Source organism: Meleagris gallopavo, chromosome 3 (assembly GCF_000146605.3).
Source record: "Meleagris gallopavo isolate NT-WF06-2002-E0010 breed Aviagen turkey brand Nicholas breeding stock chromosome 3, Turkey_5.1, whole genome shotgun sequence".
NCBI lineage: Eukaryota > Metazoa > Chordata > Aves > Galliformes > Phasianidae > Meleagris > Meleagris gallopavo.
The window spans coordinates 30998341-31015667 of NC_015013.2; the positions used below are offsets into that span (position 1 = coordinate 30998341).

A 17327-nucleotide genomic window follows, 5' to 3' on the forward strand; every position below is an offset into this window, starting at 1 on the left:
CAAACAAAAACCAAACAGTTAAATTAAGGTGTATAAAGCACACCAAAAAGCAAAGAGATCTCAAAACAGTGCTACACCAGGGTGGTTCCAGCAACCACAGACATAAATTCTCAGCTACATTATGAAAGCGCAACCAATAAGACACCCAGTATACGTGCATAATCTCTTCTTCATCTAGGGATTAAACTATACACATAAAGATGGATGGAAGAGGAAAGGCATTTTTCTGGTGCCGGTAATATGAGGTTAAAGCTTCCCCTGGTGAGAAAAAATGAGATTGGTGAATCCTTGTTTATGAGGAAGCACATGGAGCTCTTCAAAGCAAAAATAACTCAAGTTTCATCTGGTTGTCTTTAGTATCTGAAGATGTGCAATGTGCATACCAAGCCACCCAAGACATTTCTGTCCATTGCTACCTCTTCCTCTGTTACCCTCGACAGGTCTGAGGAAAGACTGACATTTCCGGTCTCTTTCTAGGCCTCTTCACAAATTAGGCAGTTTGTGGATGGAGTCCATGTCAACATTAGCAAATGTGCATTAAAAACAAATATAAAACAGTTTTTATTTCTAGAGATAAATCTTATATAAAAATTAAACTCTGCAAAGTCAGCCTTGGCAGGATTTCATCTGTTAACTCACATTTTCGGAGCTTTTGATATCAAGCTCTGAATGTTCTGCTCTGCCTTCAGGTACAAATGATGTCTAGTTTGCAGTAGACAGCTCACAAAAGAAAACTAAGAAAACTGGGTTGACATGACATGCTAGCAGCAAGGGCTGGTAGCAATAAATAAGTTTTTTTCTAGTTTGTTCTCTAAACCAAGTTCATTTGGGGATAGAAATTAGAAAACAGAAACAGTCAACTCACTATCCAATAAAGGAGAGGAGAAATTTTTAATAAATTCAGTGTAATTACCTAGGAATCAGAACATCTTCTGGCTTTAACTCTTTTCTGCTCCTTACATCCATAAGACTGTTTTCCTTCTGAAGCTAGAATTTAAAATTCTATCTCTTCAGTGTATCCATACTTTCATGTTCAAGGGGAGAATGAAGCATCTTCTCCTCACTGTCAACTTGTCAAACATGTTTTTCTCATAAGAAAAGAAGCAAAAAACCCTGTCCATCTTTCAGGTGCAGTTACCAAAAGTATTAAACATGAACAGTGAAGTGAGGGAACTTGTTCAAATTGCCCAGGTTTCTTTTCCATTATATTTCATCTTGTGGCAAATGGTTGGCATAGAGAAAGCAAAAACGTTATCAGTGATTTGTTCTCCCTCACATCAAGGAAGGTTTGCCCCAAAAGAGAACAATTTTGTATATTGTGAGCTTCCACTTTCACATAGGCCAGTACAGAAGAAAGTTCAGTGATCCTTGCCAATTTGATAACTGAAGAAAAATAATTTCTGGCCCTAACCTGGTTAATTTGTGTGGCCATAAGTATTTAAAAATGAGACATTGAGAATCCATGCAGTATCAACAACAGCAGACTGCTCAGAATCCCACTACTAGCATCAACCAGTCCTTGAAATACCAAAGGAAGGTAAAAACTAAAATATAACAGAAGACAACTCAAGAAGTCCCAACTTCCATAGGCTAAATTAAAAATCAAAATTAGCCTCACCATTTAGCATCCTGCACTGTATTTCTTTTTGGCTGCATGCAGTATAATTGCCTTTATGAAAGCTAAAACAACCTTCTATTTCCAACGATGAATCAAGCATCCAATGACTTTTAAAAAGGCATTTAATTTATCATCCTTAAGAAACCGTCTGCACTTTATGATTTCTTCCAATGCATATATTTTCTTCTGAAAAGAAAAAATGTTTCCTGAATAAACATCATAACTAAAGTACCACCCCCAAAATAATTCCAAATGTGTATCATTTGTTTCATTTGTTAAACTGGTAAATATTTACTAATGAAAGGGTGTAGCAGCTAAGGTCAAGTTGAAAATTCTGAAGACACAAGGTTTTGGAAGTCAGTTTAGTCAGACTCATCACAATATAACTTTAGCATGATATATGCCTTGTTGTTAAACGGAAGTTGAAACAGGTCAAGGACTTAGATGGGATGATATCAGACTCAGAAAGAGATTTCTATCTCAGCACAGTCTAATGATGAAACCTTCCATTAGCGATATTCCTCTCTATCTTCAATAAATACTGGTCCAATCCAGTCACCTTACATTCTGAGAAGAATTCAGCAATGCCTTTATTACACATAAGGGAATGATTAGAAACAAAAACATTTTCTTCATCTTCCTTGTTTCTGCTCCAGGCTATTTATAACCCAGAATGAGAATCACTTTTTGGTACTGAGTGAATGCAAAGCAAGTACTCCAGGAGTCACAGGAAAGCCTAATTCAGAAGTGATTCCCCCTCTGACAGCACATTTTGACACTGAAAACTCTGACGGCTGAGGTGGAAGACATAAGCATAATGTGGATTAAAACAGATCTGCAGTAATTTTTGATTATGAAATGTTCCAACAGCATGTGATGGCTTTGTTGTATACATGCAACTGCCAATCATCTTTGTTCAAAAGGAGAAGTGTACCTTCCACAGAAATCAAGTAACTTACAAAGCGTCGATATTCTCAATGATGTCCAGTCAGTGCCAAAAGGACTACATCCCTTGTTGCACTGGTTGTGTCGAGCAAAAATAGATTCACTGCACCTATCTGCACCTACTCTGCAGGCCCCAGGCCAAGGAAGCTGCAGCACTGCAGTCAAACTTTACAATATCTTTGACAAATGGGCTGACAAAATGCATTTAATGATGGAAAAACCCAGAAGGGACCATAGCCATACAAGTTCATGCTACCATTTTTGCATGGTGGTTGTTCACTTCGGCATGATTAAATTCTAATTAAAAAATATGTCATATGCAAATGTATACACTTACATACACACATACATGTAAGCATAATCACTTCAGTTTTAGAGTGAATGGAGATGTTGAATGTTCCTACTTATCTGGAAAGCAATGGTTTCTTGTAGAGGTTAAGAGGTACTGCTGGCACTTCTGCTTTTCAGTGTGACACTTGAAAATGAGACTAGAGACCACCAAAATATACCTAAGGCTATATAAGTTCTTCAATTCAAATATGTGTCACAAACATTATCTAGTTTCTCAATTTTATCCTGAACGTAGGTTTCTTCTTCTTTACCCTGTATTTTTTTTTTCCTCATCTCCCTTTATCTTTCTACTATTAAGCACCAAGGAAAAAATAATTTCTTAAAGGAAAATGGAAATATTTCTAATTTTTTTATTGCTTTATTTATGAAAGTGTTATTGGTCTGAAGATCTGAAATAACCTCTGTAGTTTCGACATAGAAATTTTCATCTTTGAGAAACCTTGCTTTTTAGTAAAAATCCAAGCTGTACAATAAACAATGTCAGAAAAAAAAAACACAGAAGTTAACATAGTACATAATAACATAATACACAAATTAAAATATTCTGAAAAAATCACAAAAAATCCATGCCAAGTTAATACAGATGTTGTTATATATCACTGCTTTGGCAAACTTACCAAACTTTTTACCATATCCCCAGAAATGTTCTAGCATTCAGAAGATAGCAGTCCATAGCTATTCTGAAAGTGATAGAGTGCCATAAAAAGCTTTTTAATGATTCTATTCAGACAGACTAGAAAAGAATATGGTGTTGATATAGTTGAGTGCATTTTTTATTAATGAACAAACACAACAACTCAGCATGTTCTCTTCAGTATAGTATAAATACATCTACTTTGCTATTTGAACTAGTTAAATCTAGGTATTGATGAGTTTTAGAGAAAATAAAACTTGATGTACTTCAGATACTGGAGACAGCAAGTTATTACTCAAGCCAGACTTCAGAAAAATCTTAAAATGAACACACGCAAAAAATAGCATAAACAATAAATGAATTAAACCCAAATCACCCACTCTCACAAAAGTTTTGTGGAAAACCCCCTTGACTTAGATCACTAAAAGTCACTAATGGTGAGAAAGCAAACTAAAAGAAATAGTAAAAACTAGAAGGTCTCAACAGGTTTTTTATTCATGTATGTATTCTAGTCTTCTATCCACTGCTACCCACTTTATTCAGGTTCAAGTATTCCCTTCTGCCTAGTATTAAGATTTTCAAGTAGTTTAGCTGGAATGGGTACCAAGAGATGGGTACTTAGATGGATGAGCAATGGAAGAGGTGCCAGCCAATACTCCTACAAGTTAAATCAAAGCAGTTAGCCTCCTTTAAAAAGGAACGCGTTTGCTTAAGATTGTACATTCTTCTAAAGCATTTTGCTTTGCAAGAAGGTATGCATAGTGCAGGTTCACTTTAGATAGCTGGTCTCCACACAAGACACAACAAAACAAAACAACTGCACTGGTTGGAGATCAGTCAAACTTCTGTTGAAGTCCATGAAAACTCTGCTATTGATTTCCACATGGACAAATATCTAAGAAAATACCCTTCATAAAAATCTTGCTCTATAAGGAAGAAACTAGAAATCTTCAGACAAATCAAGACAAGAAACTGCCTCAAACGCTAGCAGCATTAAAAATACATGGTCAGTGTCTTTCCAGACTCAGATCTCTTATTATGTCTTTTTATAGGAAATTTAAAAAATGCATTGGAGAAGGGAGGTTCAAACATTATTCATAGAATTCATACACATTAACTGTGCATATACTTGAGTATGAAACATATATTTTGTTAACCTTGCACGCTTTTAAAGTGGAAGCAAGCCTCAGTGCCAGGCTCAAGCACAGCAGGGCATCCTGGAGTCAACATGGTATACAGAGTGTCTTGAAGGCAATGATCCTGTGCAAGGTTATAGCTCAAACTGTTGAGGGTTCAAAGTTGCTCAAACATGTCAGAGCTGAAGAAAAGGGGTTCAAAATCGGAAGACTCCCTAGCAAGCTAGAAAGCCTGCAGTAGCCCCTAATCCCAGTCTACTTGCACTTGCCCTAGAGAAATGAAGTCATGCAGCAAACATGCCATATAAGTTATCTTCCTGGAGAAGACTACTGCAAAGGGACAATTTAGCAGGTTTGCATAGGCTTCACAAAGTTCCTGTGACCAGGGAATGTCAAACTCACAAAGCACAGGAGAGATGAAGATGGCAGGATGTGAGCTGTAGTTATCTCTGTACACATAGCAACAGGCTGACTGCTGTGAGAACATACTCTAAGCAGTAACTGGAAAGGTCTGTCACCCACTTTGCACAGCTCAGTATACCTCTATCTGTATTACAATATTCTTAGCCTGAAGGGAAGCAGTAGTCCTCAGTACTTAGAGAAGGATAGAATACTTCATGTTTATCCTCTTAAGGTCATCTATTTCAACCTCCAGTTCACTGCAGAGGTAAGTGAAAAGCTACATCAGATTGTTCAGAACCAAGTCAAGTCAAATTCTGAACATCTCAAAGTATGGACATTTGACAGCTTTCTCTGGGCACCTGTTCCAGGATTTGATTGCGCTGATCCTGAAAAAAACACTTATTTATACCAAGTCAGAACTTCCCTTGCTGCGAGTTGTGACTGGTGTTTCATCTCCTTTCATCCCGCACTTCAAGAAACAGGAAGTGTATTACAATTCTACAATCATGTGCTTTTCCACGGGAGAAATGGGAATTTCTCTAAGATCTACAGTGCTAGGTTATATCACATTAAGAACAAAATAAGAAAAGCAAACAAACAAAAAACCAGAGAATCAAACAGTAACAGCACTGGAACACATAATGCTGTTTTCCAGTACAGTGTGTCAAAGTACAGACAAAATAACTGCTGTGAAAAAACAAGGTTTGAAAAGTTTTCTGTATGAAAAGAAATATCCACTCAGTGGAAGTGTATTCCCTATCACAAAGGGTGTTCTCTAAACTCTTTCTTGATTTCTCTCTAAATCTCTATTACTAAATTGCTTTGCTGTACGAGGTCAAGTTGCACAGTCCTCATGCACAGCAGGAACTCTTACTGCCTCAAGTCTGAATAGAATGTAGCTCAGCTACATCCTACTATTATTTTCCTATTGCATCTTTCTAAGAGTTAGGCAGACAGCAAGAACTTGATGTAATCAAGCCTTGCATATGTGTTTGGGGAGAACAGTCTGGATACTTCATTTTTTTTCCAAAAAAGTTGAGAATGATCAAATACACAACCCCTGAATAAACCAGTTATCCTGAAGACTCCAATCTTCATATTGATGAATGTGGATTATAAATCTAGAAAGGAAAATTAAGCTACAGCCATGGGAAAATGCAATCATATTTGGGTCCCAAGTAAAAATCTGAAATTCAGTCTTCATTATTAGAGTTACGTTAACTGACCTGTGAGTTTTTCCAGAACATCAAATCCATGTTTCAAAGCAATGATATCAAGAAAAGAGACTGTGCCGTCTTCAAACCTGAAGAATGGAACAAAGCAGCACAGTAAACAAATCATGCAGGTATCATACAAACTTCGTATCTACTTTGAGAATTGCTATTTTGTATCCAGTGAATCTAACTTGTAGAAGGGGAACTCCTCCCTCAGGGATTTATCTTCAAGTGCCAGTTTTGTTAAGTCAAAATGTATTATTCAAAGCTAGAAGTTCATTTGAGCAATTGCTTGTAAATAACAGCTCTATTTTCTCCTATATTGGCTACTTGAGTATTTTGGATTTTGAAAGTAATAAGTAATGTTTACATTTTATGCCCTAATATCATAAGGTTCTAAGTTGTCTCCTTCTACTCTTAGAAGTTGATGGGAATAGGTGAAGCAACAGGTGGACATTTTGTGTTTGCTCTACTCCAGGTGATTACATTTAGTAGTTGAACTGAAAGACAATAAGAGACTTTCCTTATCTGAGGAGGATTACTAACAAATTTCCCTCCACGCAATGCTACTGGAAAGGAAAAATAACTGACCTATAGCAGGAGCACTATAAAAGGATGGGGCAGGACATGCGTACACAACCAACAGGGTAAGCATGAAACGGAGACAGTGCTTGATTTGATGAACTTCTGCAGCCATTCCAGCAACTAAGAAGATGCAGCTCCAAGGTAGGGGTGTATTCATGAAAGAGAGCCCAAGAGACTTTTGAATGGGCAGAAGGGAAGGGATGTCATACCAGCATCAAAATATGTCCACAGCTTATAAAGAGGTTTAAGGAGTGACCATTCAGTTTGTTTCACAAGCAGAATAATGCTGACAACTGAAGGTTAAATATACAGAACTCGTTACTGTGTAAGGCTGAAACTGAGATCACTGCACTTACCTAAGCAACCTCCACAGCTGTAACAGTTAAGCCTGGAAATGAACCCATCAGCAACAGCTCCATGTCTCATGGTTCAAGTTTAAAGCTAAACTTTCACCATGAGGACAAAGTCTTCCCAGGATCATGGTGTTCCTTGAACCTTTCTCAGAAAGAGCTGATGATGTCCAAACTGAACACAGCTGAATATCACCAAGTACAACAGAGGCACTTTTGGGTAAAAAAAATATTTTACATGTACACATGATACACAAGAAAAAAAAGACAATTTTTTTCCTGGATGTATCACTTTTCTTTATGCAGATAGAAAGCTTTTGGTGCCATAATTATATACGTACTGTGAAAAGGCTCAAAGATGCAAAACATCAAGACTTCATATAATTTTTCTTTAATAAAATAAATCTCAACAAAATAGCATAATAGCTCTCACTTCAACAGTCATTTTTTCATACTTCTATTTCATTCTTCTATAGTTATCTACTAATGGAAACCAGACAAGTTTAGACAGGACAGTGAGCTGAAGAACATACAAAGCTTCTAAAAATATTTGGTGAAGTTCTATGTAAGTGTAATACCTGACTACTGTGCAGGGCTAGTTGGTGGCTGGATTTGATTCTATAAGGTCACATGTTCAGTTATGACAAAAGATAACAGAAGCAGTAAATAATTACAAATGAAACGATAAGAAGGAAGTGGTGCAAGGAAGAATAGTCTAAAAGGAATCATTCGTGCTCACACTTTCCAACAAAACACAGCCAAAGAATCCTTCTTAGAAATTTTTGGATCTTGTCTAATAATAACGAATAGCAAAATATTTGTTCCTTAACCTCACTGATTTTCAGTTATAACGTGTGGATCAGTATCAGATGGAAGCAATACTTCCAAAAAGCCAAAAAGAATAATGAGAGAAGAGAAAGGAGAAGGCAGATGCTAGGAGATGTTTCAAAATTAGATGTAGAAAAACAGTAAAAAATTGCATGTTCAGGAGGGAAATACTACAATGGTCCCACACAGTTGTCAAGCAGAGATTATAGAAAGACTACTTAAGAGGGAGGTGATTGGCCCCGATCAAATATTGGCAATAGACAGCAAAGCAATTAAAGCACTGGGATTTGAAGACCAGAGTAGAGACACTGCCACTGAGCCCATCAAGAAGGGCATAACCTTCAACAGCAGTCATCAGAAAAAAAAATGCTTGAAAAGGCTACAAAGATGTCAGCAGAGATCTTCAAAGGCCCCCAAATCATATGTGATTATTATCCCAGTAGACAACTGTAGTTCATCCATCACTAACCAACAGAAGATGCATGAACCACGATAATGTTTTATGATCTTAAAGATTTTCACTAAAGTAGTCCAGAGATTAGGAATCTCCTTCTGTTCAGAAAAAATAAAGCAAGCACAATCATGTTTTTTTCATCAAACATTATGCTCCTTATGGTAGTAGATGCAAAAAAAGTGACTGCTAGAAGCTCCATTACAAGAATCAGAAGCCATAAAATAAAAATAATTACCAAATCACAGAATTCTTTAGGTTGGAAGGGACCTTATAGATCATCAACCTCCAACCCCCTGCCACGGGCACAGTTGCCACCCAGGGTCCAATCCAACCTGACCTTGGACATCTTTAGGGATGGGGGTATCCACAGCTTCTCTAGGCAGCCTGTTCCAGCACCTCACTGCTCTCTGCATAATTTTTTTTTTTCCTAATATCTGAACTAAATCTCCTCTCTTTTAGTTTAAAGCCATTTCTCCTTGTTCTATCTCTACTGGATAATCTAAAACATCATTCCCCCCTCTGCTTTTTATAAGCTCCCCTCAACTACTAGAAGGATGTAATGAGGTCTCCCAGAACCTTCTCCAAGCTAAACAAGCCCAACTCCATCAACCTTTCCTCACAGAAGAGATGCTTCAGCTCTTTGATTGTCTTCATGGCCCTCCTCTGGACTCACTCTAGTAGCTCCGCATCTAACTCATGGTAGGGGCTAAAATACAATGCCAAGAATACTTGCTCAAAGATACGGGCAAGTCTTCTTTTACAGTTCAGATACAGATATAATATTTTGCAATATTCCATTCTTGTATTTAGATACTCGATTTCTACATTACCAGCTTTTCTTTTCTGACAAAGAAAGCACTAGTATTCTGTCATTTCTAAAATGTATGTATTTACACCATTGCCCTTACACTTGATTCTCGTGTATCATATCCAGATTTACTGAACATCCTATGCACAACTTCATGTAATGCTGTCATCCCCTCCATATTTCTAGCTATTTAATTGATCATTTTGCTTTATCCCCTTGAGAAGTTTACACAAATTATCTATAAATTCTGGTATTCAATAAGTGAAGTCTTAAAAACTATAGAAATGTAATCATTACCAAAGCAAACCATGATGCTATGAAGGGAAGCTATTCCTCTCGGGATACAGAGAGCTCTTTCCCAGAATATTTAACTCTATTTAGGACCAAAGATAAACACGCTCCTTTACATTGCAAAACATTGACTTGAATGGCTGCTTTTCTTTCTGATGTAATTGATGCTTCAAACTAATTGTTTTCATACTCAATGGCAGTTCCAGTGTTAGAAAAATCAGTTTAGGATGAAGCTCATTTTAATGCTGGTCCAGCAGCCATTTCCCAAAGTAATGAAGTCTCTGCAGCTGACAATGTATAAAGGATACTTATGTAGGATAATAGTGCGGAGTATCAACTCAGGAAACATCAAGCTTACCTCTCTCAGCTACTTCTTATTATAATTAATCCCACTTAATCACAGCTGGGATGAGCTCAATTGCTTAGCTAATTGTGTTTGTGAAAACCTGATAGCATTTCACATCAACCTGTTATTTGGCAAACTCCTTAAACAGCTCACGGCATAACAGAGATGCAGAGCAACCTGTCTAAATCTTATCAGGGAGCTATGAAGTTGATGAGCTGCTCTTCCTTTGCAAGACACACAAGACCTGTGCTTCTACAAGTGTGGGTTCTTCCTTTGAGCCATGAGAGAAAACTGCTTACAGGTCCCACTGTCATGATCTCCTTAGGACTGGAGAAGGCTAGTTTTTGTTTGAATACTGTTGAGTGGTTGTCATGACGTTTCTCTGTTAGGTTTCTGCATACAAACATTGTTTTCTAAACTTCAGGGCAACAGAATCAGTGAAAGAAATAGTGTTCTTCCTGGACAGTTTGAACTCATTCTCTCTTAGCCAGGTCACTTTTGCATATAAATATTCTAATGCATCATACCCTGGACAGATAGAATTAGAAACAAAGCATACAAAGACAAACAAAACTATTCCTGTTTAACAAGAGAGATAAAATTTGGTGTAAGACAGAAATATAACCCCAAAGTTGGACAGCACTGGCTTAAGTGAAGGGTCTAAAAGGGTTCAAGACCAATTGGCCATTGCTAAGGATGTGAAATATCTTAAATAACACATTATTTTGTATATGGACAGTATACACAGCCCTACTTTTAGGTGGGAGCACCGGCCTCTGCTTTCTGGGAAGGCTGACTTGCCCAGCAGGCAGATGAGACATACAGCTGCTGCTTTTTTCTCTCTCTCCATTTACCCAAAGTAAATCCAGACACAGAGCCACTGCACATCAATTTCTCTGGCCAGAGTACAGCCCAGAGCTTTGAAACTTTGATAAAAATTCCTCCACAAGGTCAAAAATAATTCAGCTCATCTGAGAGTATAGCTGAGTCAATACAAAGCCCAGTGTGCAGAGGGAACACTGCTGTCAGTCAAGATCCACTCTTCCTTACACCAGGGCAATGACTCAATTTAGGTCAGATGAGCAAAAGTCATGCCATAGTTTCTGAGGCAGGTAAAAGTGAAAGCAAATCCTCAGGAAGAAAAAGCGCATTTCTTGAATAAGCTGCTTTTCCTTTCTTTCCTTTCCTTTTTTTTTTAAATACTCCTCAAGAGTGGAACTGTCCTTTGAAGTGAGATGTTACACAAGTTCCTTTCATCTTTTCAATTCATTTATTTTCATCTAATTAAAAAGTACAACAATACTGAGAGGTTCTTGGCATACATTTAGAAGTAGTTCATTCAGATCCTGTTTCTCACCTCTGAGAGATATTCCATATCGCCTCTACATGAAACAACCGTCTCGGTAAATTTCATTTTTACACTTTATAGAAATACACCTGTTTGTTCTAAATTGACTTCTGCTGGAATTACAATAGCACCAAGGGTATACAGTGTCAGGTTCACCACTGTAGGAACAGACTCATTTCCATCACGTCCACCTTTTTACGTTATTAATTGCCATCTCTGATATTAGCAGGGGAAGAGATCTTAATTGGTCTCACTGCTTCCCGACATCAAAAACCAACACTTGCAAAAGGAGCTCTATTTTTTTTTGCTTTTCTTGAACTTAAAACACATCTTTACTGGGCCTCTTTAGCGCCCTGTTCTGCTCCCACTGAGACACAGTTGTCAGATATGTTCCTGGGCTGTTTGCAGCTCTCTAGAGGACAGGCTCCCTTTGCTCTGGCTTTGTCTCCTCACAGCTGATTCCATCCACTGCTAGCAATTTGCCTTCTTAGCTAGATAGAACCCTGGCTACGCAAACAGCAACAGCTGAATGTTACCACAATGTCACTTGAGACCAACTATCCAGCTGCAGACTTTGTGCTCCTCTGCAAATAACACAGGATCTGATGCCCAGGTTCCTACCCTTTGCTGAATGCTCCCTTCAGAGTGAATATCTTTGCTGTATATAGTGGATGCTGCTGAGATGAGTAAATAAAATTGGGAGATAGACCACTGTAATGGGCAAGTATACTATCACTAAGCTTTTGTAAGAAGTCAACTTTTGCATGACTGCCTACACAGGAGCATGCTGCAGGCAGACAGGAATTTAAATGTCAGGAGGGCAGTAATAAATTACAGACTCCTGAATAGGACACCTGCTCTCACCACTTCAGCAGCTCTTTTTTTACCTCGGTTAGAAGCATATTGCATGTTCATGGGCAATGAGTGGAGAACGCTTACCCAGGGCCTGACCAACTGCCCTTTCTGGAGTAGGAAATGGTATGAATAAATCAATCCATTTTTATTTCTCAAATGTCTCTGCTTTTTATATACAATGCCTAACTGGGAACTTTGATCTCTATCTGTATCCAAAAACTCCTCCCGTTTTGCACAGGCAGATTAGTAGTCCCTCAGTCTATTACTCAAGTCAGTCTGAATGACACATTCTGATTTTATAGACTCTCAGCTCCTCAGTGCTTTGCCTTTGAGTAAAAATTACACTTCTGAGAACACTGCATCACAATTACCTTCAGCTGTATGCAATTTTTTTTTTATAAAATTAGCTTTCTCCTACTATTTTTTCAACTAATAGTTTACAGAATTTTTTTAAATGGAATTATTTAAACAAAAACTGTAGCCAAAAAGCATTAAACCATGCAACAGTTTAGAAGTCACATCTTAGCGCTAACATCTTCCCCAAACAAGCCTTAAACAAACACTCTACAGAATAATAAAACTCCTTTATTTTTTCTTCACACAAAATCAATCAGTTACAAAAAATCCTAAAATACATTTGTCACTTGGCAAAGGTTCCCTTCCAACCTTGCAAGACAGGGCAACGTGACTTCTTTGAATTGACAGAGGTGGAAGAAACAAAATAGTCTTTCTTTTTAAAATTCCACTGTGCAAACACAGTATTACCTTAAGGTATATAAAACACCACAGAAAAGGACATTTCCGTAACATATATTAAACATAAAAGTCAGTCTCTGGGAACAGGAGCCCTGCTGGTTCACTGGGCTCAAATAATAGTATGTTCAGCTCTCAGCTAGCTAGCTTGCAATTTACTCATTCATCTTAAATCATAATTTAATGTCAACAAGAACTCCAATAAAGTGCAATTCACTGTGAGCAGGTTTCTTGCAAATCATTTCTGTGTCTGGGTATTTAACGTTTGATATGCATTATTCTCACATGAGTAAATATCTATCATCGAAATATTCATACCTCTGCTCCCCATGGGAAGGTAAGATCCAGACATAACCCCAAGTAACAGTTAAAGTGAGCAATTTGCAAAGCGTATTTGCATAAACTGTTCACTGATAAATTATGACTAATGAATCATTAATAAAAATTCAAAACTTTTCTTTGATTTTCTTCCTAGAAGGAAAGGAAGGATGAAAGACATTCTGGAGATAAATTTTTCATAGGCAATAATCTGACCAGCTGTAGTCACTTGTCCATATTCAGTATAAACAGATTTGTTTATTTCCTAATGAAGACAGAGATGCGATCCTTTGTTTTTAAGGTACACTTGATGATAAAGAATAACATTGTAATGAACTATTAGGGACAAATCAATTTAAAATTAGGCAGACAAAAAAGACTTCACTTGAACAGGAGTTCATTCTTAAGGATCCACATGTAACAATATAGCTGTCTAACCATGTGTGACAGTGAGGCAAACTCAGATCAATGACCTCAGATAATGGAGTAGTAACTTATCTCTAGGTAACAGAGAAAAATCCCTGCAACTGCTTTCCAGTGTGTGGGCTCAGTCCTACACAAAGGTCTGTGCCTCAGAGCAGGGCTTACTGCAATGCACAAGACTTCTTTCCACCACTGACAGAACTGAACTGGAGCACTTTATTTTCTGTAAATTACCATGACAAACCTTCAAGTCCATGTATTTTGCTACTGGGAACAAGAAAAGAGAATTCAAATTGAAAAGTGAGAATTCATTTTCTTTCTTTATAAACTGAAAAGAGTATTAAGTGGATGCTAGAAGCCTACAAGCATGTGTTGACAGGAAGAGCACAGTGTTACCACTGTTGTCTTTTCCTTCTGATGCCATTGTGCACATGTGATTGTAGCTAGTGGCTTATGGCAGCTAGGTGTAAGGAGCAGTAACAAGTGCTAAGCACCTACATTAAGTTTAATGTATGATATATATACCAGCAACACCTTGCATACCCAGAAAGGCTGGCATCTTGATAAGATTGGCCTTATTAAATTACTGCTATCAAACAACATGGATTCATAAGGAGATTTGATAGCTACTTTGCATGTTGAGACCTTTATGACTGCAATGGAATTGCCAGAGTAGAATGCGAAGAGACAAATACAGGGATACTTCAGCTAATAAGGCATTCCAAGGTGTACCTGCAGCCCTTCTAGGCACTAGAGGTGCAGACAACTGAGATTTTCAATGAGGAAAAACATACCCTTTCCCTCCCACTCTCATACTTGAAGAAGAAATATTGATACAAAGACACGCTATACCAACCTGGGGCATCCTGCAGTCAAATGCTTTACTGTAAAACCGACAAAGCTGTCTTCACCCTTTGGGAGCTCAGAACTACTGTAATACATAGAACTCTTCTGAATTTTTTCCACTTCTATGTGACAAGTATATGGTAGTCAAATAATCAAGTTAGGAAAGACAGAAAGAGGTGAGAGATGGTAAAAACAAGTGAACTGGTTTGAACTGAAGTATCTCTGGTGAGATGATTCAAATAAACAAAACCAGTTGCTGAGATCCTCCCATGGGAAAAAGGGTTTTGGATAACATCAAATACTTTCCTCTCACAGAAATACGTACTATCTTCGCCTTCTACAAATAATTTAGAAAGCACAAGATGAGAAAATTCGTTGAGTTCAATCCTTAACATCAGAACCAGCAGCAAACAAAACTAAGTGCACATAAAATAATTACCTGTAATTTGGCCTTTGTGAGTAGTTATACAACATATTATAGAAGACTTTGACTGATGGAAACTCTGATCTGAAGAACTGTAAGTTTATGTGGCATAGACAGGTCAGCAACACAAAACGAGGTTTTCAGCTCGAAAGAGGCAAATTGAAACATTCATCAAATTACTTGGTCAGGAAAACTGGACTGAAGACATAGGGGACACAAATACAGAGGAGACCTAGAGGGACTTGAAGTCCAAGTTCAAAAATGCATGTAATTTGCATCCCAAAAATTGGAAAAGAGAGAGAAAAAATTCTAGAGAAAACCTCCAGAAACAACCTGTACTAAAAAAAAGGTCTTAAGATTTTAGCACTGCTTATAAAAGCTGATACGAAACCAGAAAAAGACTGCTAAAAAAAGAGGCTACTTTTGGAAAGACAGAAGGCACAAAGATGAAGTGAGAATTCCCCAGAGCCAAGCTGTATTAGACTCTGACAAAGCAAATTAAACTGAACAGCAAACCAATATTTACTTAAGGAAAATATAAATAATATGTAGTACATACAATATATAATAAGATAAAGAATATAAACAAAAATAATGAAAAAAGAATTATTATCATTCAATGAGCAAAGAGGTGGGAGAGGAAAAAGGGCCTGAAAATCAAATAAATGCTACTTGTCTTTAGCTTTTAAGGACTCTGAATAAAAACATAGGTCAGGACAGGGTGAGTCATGGCTGAAAGTGTGTAGAAAGTGTGAAAATGGAAGTTATTGCAACTGGTGTGGAAACTAACCTCAAAGGCTTTAATGTACTTCAGCAGAGGGAGACAGACAAACTATGTCCCAGAATAGTACGAAATTGACATAAAAACTCTCAAGTCCAGCAACACACACCAGTAAACAAATTCGTCAGCTCTCATATAAAAACATTAAATACAGTATTTCTGATGAAGCAAGGGAAAAAAGAGTGATTCAGGTACCAATGTGTTATGTACTTCTTGAAAACAAATTCTGAAGCAAACAACAATTAACTAAGTAAATAAAAGCAGGTTCCACCATGGATCACCATGAACTTTGCTAATGGAAAATACAACCCATGGAAGCTGCCTTTTGCAGAGCACACTGTTTTTCTGGGCAAGGAAATGCAAAAGAACTAATTTATCCGTATTTCAGCAAAGCATTACCTCTAGTGCCACATGAGAAACTATTACAGAATAAGGATTATTGGAAGAGTGCTATAGTAGGCTAAGAAATTGTGCTGAAAGGGGACCTACTAAGCAGGGAAAAGGTTACTTGTTTAGTTCCTCAAGGACTTGGTATGGGACAAGTGTCTCTTTTAGTAGTAATGACCTTGGCAAAAAGGTAGTTGTAATGTGAGCATAAAACAAGCTTATGAAATGAAACCTGGAAATGGTCAGAGCAGAAGATGGGGCTGTATACTGTATACAGAAAGAAACAGATCTTTCTGAAAACCCTAAAATAGAAACAAGATGAAACATCCAATGTGCTGTAATGTACAGTATATATAATAGTATGCATAAACCATTATAAAGTTAGGGATTATTGATATTAGCTTCTGCCATGGAGGATTGTCATCTGAAGCAACATATTTAATAGTTGATCAGATCAGCTATCAACTACCAGCATCACAGTCAAGAAAACATGCAAGGATTTACAGATAGAAAAATGCTAGCTCAGTCAATGAAGATCTGATACAATTTTCTGTGGCATACTTTGTATGATAATCAGAGAAAAGGTCAGACCATCTTATAAAGTGTTCAGTTCGTTTAGTATGGAAGCCTAAATCTAGGCAGAATTGCTCTCAGTACGTCAAAAATAGAACAGGTGAGTAATAACCAGGGAGGAAATAGAGCTATTTAAGCTATGGGATAAAATGCAGATAAATGATCAGACTGTACACAGCGTAATGCAGACTGCAGAAGCGTAATACAGACTGCAAATCAGAAGTTTTGTGTTCTAAATGAGATTACAGAACAGTTTCTCAACAGAATTAGTAGGAACAAAACAACAGCATGTCCTCCTGCCCCCACGCCAAAACTCTAACATACAGGCTCAGTAGTAAAGAAGAGATTACACTAAGTGTTTTTGTCAGCAAACTGATACCATCACCCAGAAGGCTCCTGCTACTCCTAAGAATCCAGTAAATGGAAATGCTGAAATACAACTCCTGTCAGTTTACTAAAGTGCAAATGAAATTACATAAATACCAAAGCGTCTAACTTAGGGAACATCTTAAAACTTAGGAGTCATCCTCCTTGAAGATTTTCCCATGACCAAGCCTGTTCCCACTGACTACACATTCAGGTGGCATTGTCTTGTGCAACACTGCTTGTACAGAGCCTGTGACTAGAAAGACAAGAGCAGAAGCAATGCACTTACTA

The 17327-nt window shown here is 37.5% G+C and overlaps 1 protein-coding gene across 6 annotated transcripts in view; it reads right to left on the reverse strand.

The window, feature by feature from the left end:
* The window catches only part of MOCOS (molybdenum cofactor sulfurase), a 213503-nt gene that overhangs the window by 87113 nt on the left and 109063 nt on the right, over positions 1 to 17327 (reverse strand). For all 6 annotated transcript variants that reach the window (XM_019613877.2, XM_019613876.2, XM_019613874.2 and 3 more), the window contains one exon: positions 6313 to 6389. In XM_019613877.2, coding sequence (XP_019469422.1) covers positions 6313 to 6389 — 77 coding nt within the window. The remainder of the gene's footprint in view (positions 1 to 6312; positions 6390 to 17327) is intronic.